Source organism: Galleria mellonella, unplaced genomic scaffold (assembly GCF_026898425.1).
Source record: "Galleria mellonella isolate WM207_F2 unplaced genomic scaffold, CSIRO_AGI_GalMel_v1 utg515, whole genome shotgun sequence".
Classification (NCBI taxonomy): domain Eukaryota; kingdom Metazoa; phylum Arthropoda; class Insecta; order Lepidoptera; family Pyralidae; genus Galleria; species Galleria mellonella.
Genome location: NW_026442107.1, coordinates 1,606,365 through 1,617,001, shown reverse-complemented (window position 1 = coordinate 1,617,001; position 10,637 = coordinate 1,606,365). Strand labels below are relative to the sequence as shown.

The 10,637-nt window shown below is 29.4% G+C and overlaps 1 protein-coding gene across 4 annotated transcripts; it reads left to right on the top strand.

Moving 5' to 3' along the window:
• The first annotated feature begins 361 nt into the window (after nucleotides 1–361).
• Nucleotides 362–10,278, top strand: LOC113518721 (uncharacterized). Of its 4 annotated transcripts, none has more exons than XM_052898661.1 (9): nucleotides 362–515; nucleotides 2,029–2,087; nucleotides 2,352–2,589; nucleotides 3,132–3,306; nucleotides 4,849–5,029; nucleotides 6,187–6,282; nucleotides 6,677–6,754; nucleotides 7,161–7,341; nucleotides 8,502–10,278. In XM_052898661.1, the coding sequence occupies exons 2-9, from the start codon at nucleotides 2,030–2,032 to the stop codon at nucleotides 9,934–9,936; spliced, it is 2,442 nt and encodes an 813-aa protein (XP_052754621.1). In that variant the 5' UTR covers nucleotides 362–515; nucleotide 2,029; the 3' UTR covers nucleotides 9,937–10,278. The 4 variants fall into 4 exon arrangements, with proteins under 4 accessions (XP_052754621.1, XP_052754622.1, XP_052754620.1 ...); XM_052898662.1 differs by having other exon boundaries at nucleotides 366–415; XM_052898660.1 differs by lacking the exon at nucleotides 362–515 and adding an exon at nucleotides 1,345–1,369.
• Nucleotides 10,279–10,637: the final 359 nt, after the last annotated feature.

Here is a 10,637-nt window from a genome sequence, read left to right as displayed (position 1 = left end):
ATTCCGTATTTAAACTCGGGACTATGATAACAATTTCTCCTTATTTTCACTTATGGTCTTCAACACGCATAAAACATAAGATACATTGAAATGTCATGTATTAATTTATAATGTTGACCAGTAATATGTCATCTGAGTCTAATACCAACTAATTTATCAACCTGTTATCACAGTTTATATACTAGCACTTTATACTGTGCTTTTATTTTGAAATATTCAGTGCTGTAAAAATCTTTACACATATATATGTCAATAAATTTAAAATTATGAACAAATAACATTTTTTTCCTTTTTTTTTTTACTATATAATCAGAATATTTGATTTAAGGCTGTATAAGAAAAATCGTTTTGCTGTCAACAGCGCAGAAAAAAGTAATTAAAAAAAAAGTACAGAAGCGAGCGAAATCAGCGCTTGGTACGTAATTTCGGGAAAATAACGAAATTTACTAAAAAAGACCAAAGTTATTTAGTTTGTTTTGATTAATTTTGTTACATCAAACACTGCGTGTTTACAGGTAGGTTCTGGAATTATAATAAATTAATAATTGTAAATCGCTAATCGCGACGCTCACGCTACCTACTTTAATTTGGATTTGAGAATGCTTCATTTTTGTAATATTAACCTGTTCAAGAAAGGTTTTATTTTTTTGTGGCAAGTCTTGTATAAGTAGTTTTATATAAGTAATTACCAGAAAGAAACAATATTCCACAAACAATATTGTTGATTGCGTTTGCTTTAGCTGTGTAGCAGACTTGTGTTTATTAGGATACAGCATCATTCATTTCGTAATCTCTGAGATTATTATAAATTCAATGTTATTACAATAAGCATTGTTTATTATAACTATTCCAAGAAGCAATTAATATCATTTAGTATATTAAATAACTGTTATACAGCTTTTATAATATTTTTAATGAGTGATATAAATTGTTGACATGTTCCAATACATTCGGTCATAATAAGTATTTATTGGTCGAACAACACAATACTCAATAGTTGTTGTCTCGAGACTTAGGAACAAAAATATAGTTTAAGTATACAAGCTGATTTATTTTTTATTTATAGTTATTTATCTTCATATAAATACAATAATGTTGACATATCAGAAATTATATTAAATTAGTAATATACAATCAGAATATAAATATTACTATGAATAGTCTATAGCACATATCCTAAATTAATTCATTGCTTAGTGTTTATTCTATCTTCCTAAAGTTGAGATGTGTGCAACTGTATAATAATGTTTTTTGTTGCATTGTTAGCAATGGAGACTAAAGCGGGGGGTCATCATGGGCGAAACAGTGTACTCTGTGATGTCCATAATACTGCTCATGTCTATAGACAATGGTTACCACTTTCCATCAGGTGGGCCGTCAGCTAGTGTGCCATTCTAAGTTGCATAAAAAAACCCTTATTCTGTACCTTATCTAAATAAATTCCAAAACCTCATAGTTCACAATAATTAATATAAAATAAAACATTCCATTTACCTCTATATCTTTATTAATGATTTTTATTTGATTTTTATCTACAAGGTAAGCAAATATAGTAAAAGACAACCCTATACTTGATGGGGTAATGGCCTCAGATTTTGCATTTTTACATTCAATTTACAGCTCAGGTAATTCTAAAACCAAGAATTACTAGAATAATTTTTCCTGTAATGCAATCTAATTAAATTAGCTTTGTTAACCTATTTATTTTGTATCCTGCCACTGACTTCTGCAGGTATAAGATTTTTTTTAGTAAAACTTGGTTAATATGAATGATGAACAAAAATCACTTGGATTGTTTGCTCTTAGTTCCAACTATGGGTTTAAAGGGTAGGATTCTAATTCTATTCAACTATCATGCTGCTACCAGCGCCTTAGCATTGAGATCTAAAATTATGAGTAAAATTTGCTGTTTTTAATATTTTGTAATTAATTTTCCTCCATATATTTTTCATTTTATTTTATCCACATTGTACACAGATAAAATAACTTAATTATAAATTACCTTTCTTCAATTTTATTGTCTTTCAGTATGGATGAAACTATTGTAGAAGAGGATGGTAACAGCCAGCAATATTCATTTATTTATGGTGAGTTGTATAAAAAACAATTTAGACAATTTGTTTTCACTTATATATTATTTTTTTTTATTTAGATAACAACTTAGATATAAAATTACCTGCTAATTCATTTCTAGGTCAAAACTATGCATAGGACATAATGTAAATACACATTATGCCAAATATTCACTTAAGAGTTTTCATGAAATTGAATTACACACAGCGCAGTTGTTTTGATTGTATAATACTGTTGTTTTAATTTTCATTCTATAAATTTCTTAATTATTCTTTCAGTGGATCCCAATATCCAGAGCTGCAATGAACATGGTGACATGTACCTACACAAGGATGAGTCGCTCATCAAGCCAGGTGATATGTTTGATACACAGGAGAGTTTCAATATATATGTGAATGGGTATGCTGAGCAATGGCTGTTCTATTACACCTTAACAAATTCATACACCCAGGACCCCAGTAAGGAAAACTACACTTACAGATGTATTTATTATCAACCTAAAGGAGTGAGGAAAAGGTAGTAAATTAATATATATTATTGAATAAATTGATTTTTTCTATTATTTTAAATGCAAAAGTGTAAGGATGAATAAATGTTGCTCTTTCACACAAAAACTACTGAACAAATCTAAATTAAATTTGGTACACAGGTTATATTCTAGTTTGCCACATGGGATACTTTATGTACTGATTTGCAAGGGTAAAGCCATGTAATACAGCTGATATGAAATACAAATATTATTTGTTGAAATAAATTTGATTACAAATATTTATATTATCAATTTTTTTTTATGTAGAATCATAAAAAATTTTGAATTTTGATTATCAGAAATAAGCCACAAGAAATTTGACAGTTACTGTTATATGTAATTCTGAAATTCAATTGAATATATTTAGTACATTTAAATAAATACACATAATGTAAACAAAGATTTAAAAGAAGAACTGTTTAGTTTTCTGCTTGTAAACAAATTTATTTGAATAAATATGATTTGAATTTAGACTAATTAATTTCAAAAGCTAGAATTGTTGGTAATTAATTTTATCTTGTACTTTCAGGTCAGAGCCTGAAAAATCAAGGTGTCCATGTAAAATTGTTTTGAAACGACTACCATACAATCCAGATGTACTTACAGTTGAATTTGTGTGTCACCATCACAACCATGAGCTGTCAAAAGAGAATTTTCTTAAACTGAAAGATAGCAAGAGAATACAACCTCAAATTAGAGAAGAGGTAACTCATTTGTTTTTATTATACATACATGTCATAGGTATAGCTACAGATAACACAGTTACTTCTGAGAGGAAGGGATTTTTAGTAATGAGGACTACCAGTCCTATTGCTAGCAATATAGGATATATTGCTAGCAATAGATCATAAATAAATAGTCAGATTGATCTTCACCTGGTCCCCTCTGGAAACCATTGTGCTAGTCCATGTGTACTTATCATGGGGCTAACTGACCAGCCTTTTCATTTTCACCTATCATCTGTCTCTATTTCCCTGCATGAGTACACTGTCGGCACAGTCCTGCTGGACTATCATTCCTTTATCATCCATTAAAAAAACACAATTACCTCGATTTGTATAAAAATTAAAAGACTATATATATTTTATTTGTTGTGAATAAAATATATAAATTGATTTTAACTTTCCTTCCACATTAAATTTCTTGAATTTGAATAATATTATCTATATTTTTGTAAAATTAATGCCACAAGGTTTAAAGTCAAATATAGATATATATAGTACAGTGGACAGTTATAGGTATATATATATATATATATATATATATATATATATATATATATATATATATATATATATATATATATATATATATATATATATATATATATATATATATATATAAAATATATATATAAAAACTACATTTAATATTATTATTTCTATACTTTTTGTCACATAACTTATTGTATTCTACCCATTCTACCCTTTCATTTGAAGAAATTTTAAGGAAATTTGTCTTCGTCAATCTTTATGTATTTTCCACATTGTTAATTATACTCACAACAAGGATATCTAATAATATTCGTGTTGTTAGTGTTGTAAATTCATCATTTTATGATAACCACTAACAGTACATACCATAAAATGGATTATATCTATATATTGACTTCAGAACTTAAAATATTTGCAAAAGTTTAGCGTGTTTGGATATTGAGAAGTGTTAGAAATTTCAGTCTCCAAATTTGCATTGTATTGTATTATTTTATAAGATACATCATAAAGTTTAATAATATAATATATTTAAGTCTTGCCAGAGCCATTTCCCTTATTACAATATCTTGCAAATAGTTTGCAATAGTCTTAATATTTCTTATAAACATAAACATTATAAATATATAACATTTCTTAATAATTATGTATTAATATTTATATGATTTGTATTACCTAAAAGTAATTAGCAATTGAACATTGGTGCTGCCTTTGCAGAGTGATTGAAGAACTAAAATTACTATTTTAAATTAATTCTCTCTATTACCGCTGATTAAAATATGTACAATAAAGATTTTACAAAAACAATACAACTGCTAGTTTGCTAATGGCAGAAAAGTCTATTTAACCCAGAAAGCTAACAAGCAATCATTCTACATAATACCACTATTTTTTCTAATGAGTAATTGATCACAAAGCACAGTCTCTGTTAAACATGTAATTAGTTTCCTCATTATAGACTCACAGAAAGATTGGACAGCAAATTGATATATATAAATAAAAAATGTATATAAATGGTATAAATATTTGTTTCAGATAATGGATCTTCTATATCTGGAGGTAGAACCGAAAATTTTGAAGAAATACATCAAAGAATTGACAGGACTGAATTTGAATTTAAACTACTTCATGCACATTGCAAAGAAAATGAAAAAAGATAATGTCGAAAGGACTTTTACTCCTGAACAATTGGATGAACTTACAAAAAAAGTAAAAGGTCAAAATTATTTAATAATCATATCATGCTATTTGTTAATGCATTATTATTATTTTAGCTATTTAATTGTTTTGTCTTTTTATTTCACACTAAGTTCTCAATTTGAAGGACAATAATGAAACATTCTAAATAATCAACACAATGCTTGAAATAGTACTACTAACCTATTTTAATTATATATAAAAGTGTTTCATCCAAACAGTAGGTTTTAATCTTTACGAATTTTGGATTATAATATGCTCTGTGAAATATGACTTTGTTGAGTGTTAGTTTACCACAATAGCAATAGTCGACAAATGTCTCTCACTGTCTCGTCATAGATTATGGTTGTTATATTTTTTTTATTACAATATGGATGCATGTGGCTCAGAACTCTTTATGGAGATCTATTCAGCAGTGGACAGATAACGGCTGATATGATGATGATGATATATGTATATACATATTTTTTTTTTATTAAGAATGATAACAAACTTATAATCTTGAACAACATATTGGATATTACAGAATACGCTATTCTTTCCTCATGCATTTCCATTTCCGACAACTATGTTATGCCTTCATACCCTGTAATTTCACTGCCATATCTCACCCTTCAAACCGAAACAGCCATGCAAACACGTCTTTTTCACGGAAAAAACACGAGTGAGATTAAGGTACCCACGCAAATGACTTTTGTACATGGTATTTTGTGTATAAGCACATTGCAGACTGTAAATTGAAGTCTGGCAGTACCTAAGAGAGGGAGACTTTGTACAAAAGTCGATTGCTTGGGTACTTCTGTCCCATTCGTGTTTCAACCGTGAAGCAGTTGTGTTTGCATGGCTGTGTTTCGGTTTGAAAGGTGAGATATGGCGGTGAAATTACAGGGTATGAAGGCATAACATAGTCGTCGGAATGGCGTGAATTTACTGGGTACAGAGGAATAATACCTGAGTCCTCAGCAATGGCGACGCATGGGGGGTATCATGGGCGAAACAGTATACTCTGTTATGTCCATCGTACTGCTCATGTGTATAGGCGACGGTTACCACTTTCCATCAGGTGGGCCGTCAGCTTGTTTGCCATTCTAAGTTGTATAAAAAAAAACCTAAGTAAAACACTGTACAGTGACACTCAATAATGTTAATACTCAAATCTAATAATTATTGTTACAGATTTAAGATTTATATATGGCAATGTTAAAGATACAGATTGTGAAAGTCCAAAAACAAATATTCAAAGAGGACGGCGAAAACGCAAAGCAGACGGTGGTAGGTCATCACTAAATCTGTGAATGTTTGTCCCCTGCATATATTGTTTAGAGATTATGTTATGTGACTAATTCCTATGAAATCTCGTATTCTTATTCGCGCCGAATCTAACGAAATCTACAAAAGTATTCAGATTTTTTTTTATTTTTTTAAAGTTTTTTAAACTTGATTTTTAACCATGTATTATATATATTGGAATTTTATAAGCTTATTATATTTGTCAATTCTGATAACGAATATAGTGCAAAACATAAAGTTCATATATATCTTGTAACACACATATATACATATAAACAAGTACCTTTCGGCGCGGGCAAGTGTACGGTTACCTTTAGTCGAATGATTTATGTGTGTGTATATATATATATATTTTAATTTATTTTATGTTTTATAGATGTCAATAATACCAATGCGGAAGATATAACAGAAGACTTGGATACACTGTATTCATCTGACAAGAAATTAAAACAAGGTGAGTGGGTTTAACATAATTTCGCAACTGTGAACTAGTAGAGTCCATTGCATTCTTTTTTTTTACTTCTTTTATGTAATGAATATAAAATAAATACGGCAACTAATACTAAGTGAAATAGTAAATAAAAAGGAGGTTTTATGACTGACTAATTTCATGTTTAAAGTGATGATTACAATTTGTTATAGAGTTTGATATTTACTTTTCATATTGTAAATTAGATAAGAGATTAAAAATGTTTTTTTTTTTTTTTTAATAATCTTCCTTAATAATGTTCGTTTGTTATTATATTAAATTATGAAACCTTTATATAGTAATTTATTTGAGATGAATCCTCATTATAACAGTGATTTGATGTATCAAAATATGAAGTAAGTTGTTCTAATATACATCTTTATAATTTAAGAATCGGAAGAGACAGAATATGAGGACATTGACACGAAAAGCAGGCTAGAGACGTGTCTACAAAGATTATCATACGATGAAGAAACATTAGAGTCGGTAAAGAGATTGCAGAGTTCTGTCCAATGTGAAACACAAAGAAATCCTTGGATTTCTGAAGAAATTTGTCCTACTCCTTCTAATGGGTTAGTATTCTTTTAAATTTATCTAAATGTATCCCGTTATTCATAAAAATTTAAATCTACTAACCTATGTTAACTATTACAGTGTTTTGTTACTTTCTAGCAAATTAGAAAATTAGCACAAAAAAAGAGACAAAAGAGTTCAATAGCCAAAATAGGTTTATAAGACGTTTGATGTTTTTATGAATGTTTTATTCATAAAAACGTCAAACGTTAGATTTTAGGTAACTGAATGCATGTTGAAAACTGTTTTTATTATAACGAACGTATTACTCGACTTTTATCGTGTCGTTCCGGTATAGAACGGGCTACACTTTCCTTTTTCGTGGCTGTCGTAAGAGGCGATTAAGAGAGCTTAACGGTCAAGGGATGGACAACAGCGTCCCGTTTAAATCATCATCAAAGCCTAACTGCCGTTGCCAACCCGTCTATAAAGCGTAGCAACTACTCTCAAAACACCCCAATAGGGGGAGGCCTATGTTCAGCAGTGGACAATCAACGGCTGATATGATGATGAACACTCGATTTGGTTAAATATATAAGAATTGAACATTTTTTATAAAATTTCAATTGAATATGTTTTGAAAAAAGTTACAATACAAATAGGTATTTAACAACATTATCAAATTAAAAAGAATGAATTTTATTAAACAAAAAATAAAATAGCTAATGTCGTTTTTATGGAAATGGATGTAAATGTTATATTAGTGCTAATTAGACCATATTCCAGATTTCTTTTTAACAAGCTTGTATTGTATCTTTTTTCTTTTTACGTTGTATTTTTATTATAACAAAATTAAATCAAATTCAAGGTGACATGCCTACCACTCTCTAATCAATCAGTAATTTACTAACGTAAGTAATATGTGATATTATTAATTAATTTGTAAGAACGCCACGTTTTGTCATTTTTTTACTTATATTTCTATGAGTACTCAGTTTCAATCATACACTTCGTAAAAGGATGATAATGAATGTGAATACATATAATTACTTTATTCATATTTTTTACATAAATTTTTATGTCAATAATCATTAATAATTCAATATACCTATAATACATATTTCAATTATTGATTGATTTGGGTTAGTGGGTACTTTACATATGATTAGATTGAGAACTAGAATTTGAATTGTCTCAACTAATGAATGTTTATTTTTAGAACCTCCTACATGTCTGACAGTATGGGAACAACTCAAAATGAAGTACAACTGGAAATAGGTAACAATACCAGTGATTTTCAAACGGAAACTATTGATGACAGTTACATACAGAACATAAGTGAACAAAATGTTGAAGTGTCTGAGATAAGTAACAGTGATGGTCAAATTGTCACTCAGAATTATGTCTTAGGTAACAATGAAGAGAATACACCAGAGAGTTATGTATTGGCAAATAATTCTGAGACTTATGTTCTGGAAAATAGTGAGCAAAACGTGAATTACGTATTAACCAGTAATGAACATAATATTCCACATAGTTATGTATTGGAAAATGGTATTGTAGTAACTTATAATGGAGATGGTCAGGGCTTCACCGAGTCGGAAGTTGTATATGATAATGATCACACAGCTGTTGGTAATGAGCAAGAGGGCAACACCAATTATGTTTTAGTGGAAGAGAACACTGCAGCCGCAGAAACTACAGTTGAGGAAAGCAGTGAAAATATTGAATCACAAGATAATGAAAAGAGTAAAGCTAATAATGTATCAGACACGCCCAGTCATTCCGATTATGAATATATACATCGTTTCAACATAGACCAATATATGACTCAACAATGGTTCATTAGATGTATACAAACAGTTGCAGAGGATACTAAAATGAAGGCTGTAGATATGTTGAGTGATCTGTACCTGGGTAAAACTATGTTCAAATTGATTACGACACGAAAAGTTGATATGCAAACTATTAGAATCACATATTTGGTTGACAATGTTCCCTCATTATCCGGTTTCGACTGCAATGATCGTGTTAAATATAAGTTGGAAGCTGCAAAATATTGTAAAAAGCTGATGTCTCTAAAGAAAAAGTTATCACATAGTTCTAGGTACATTCACAGTCTGAAAGGCACCATCGAATCTTTGAAGAAAGCAAATATGGCATTGGCGTCAAGAAATAAACATTTGGAACGTGTGAAATCACAAAATGTCTTGCATAATTATAAGAAGGATATGCAGCATTTACGAGAAACCAAAGACTCATTGCTCTCACAAATATCTGACACTGAACGTCAAATAGTACATTTGAAAGAAGTTAAAAGAAATTTAAAGACCGACATATGCACGTTTATTTCTAAGAAAGTATTGTTACAGCAAATGTCTGGTGAGAGCAACGAAAAATTGGAAAATGTTAAAAATACTTTGGCGAAAGCGATCGAAACGTGCAAAAACACTGTGAACAGTGTTAATACAAGTAACAATCAGGTTAATGAAGAGCAATATGTTATTAGTAATCTTGACGATACAGAAAACTTTGTGATGGCAGTTGAAAATGTACCAGAAGGTATAAGTATTGACGGCCAATACAATGACGGCGACATAGTCTACGTCGTCGACAGTAATCAACAAGAAGTAAACTTGCAAAATATAAGTTGATAACGATAATAATAATAAATCTACTGTAAACATATGAATGTCAAATAAAGCGGTCGTTTTTATATATTTTTTTAGGATTGATAGTAGGTATTTAGTTCTAAATGAAATGTATAGTTAAGAGGTGTTTCTTCGGTGGCGCACAGAGTAAATTATGTACAAATCGTACCATAATATTGTATTACACAGATAGCATCGTACATAAATATTATGTTAAATATTGGATATAGATTCTATATCACATTGAAGTACTAATTATAGATAATTAGTGTTACATAATATGATTTTATTTGTTAATATTCAATAAATAATTGAACTTTGTTTAGTAATAATTATGAAATGATATTATTTTGTTTGCTTAAATAACCTTTGTGATCGAAATTACATAATATGTTATATATTAGCAAAAGGGGCGATACTTTGTTCATGTTATGCATAGGTACACTCTATTATATATTTATTAAACTTTAGTATACCTAGATAACAACAATGCTAGACTGCAAACAAAAAAGCTAGACTTAACACCGTTTTTATCAATCATTTGAACAAAAATTACAGAAAGTACAAATGGCGGTGCAAAGATGGGAAAATACTGAGTAAGGCTTAAATTCTCATTCTAAAGAGATCTTAAAAATCAATCGAAAGGTGGGTTAAACTCATCTACTGTGGTGACACAATAGGTAAGACTCATTGTGGGAGTTTTA

Excerpts from the sequence above, each read along its gene's own strand:
- LOC113518721 (XM_052898661.1), top strand. The coding sequence starts at position 2,030 with ATGGATGAAACTATTGTAGAAGAGGATGGTAACAGCCAGCAATATTCA. Across the intron at positions 2,590-3,131 it reads CCTAAAGGAGTGAGGAAAAG|GTCAGAGCCTGAAAAATCAA; the intron begins GTAGTAAATTAA and ends TTGTACTTTCAG. Across the intron at positions 7,342-8,501 it reads TGTCCTACTCCTTCTAATGG|AACCTCCTACATGTCTGACA; the intron begins GTTAGTATTCTT and ends GTTTATTTTTAG.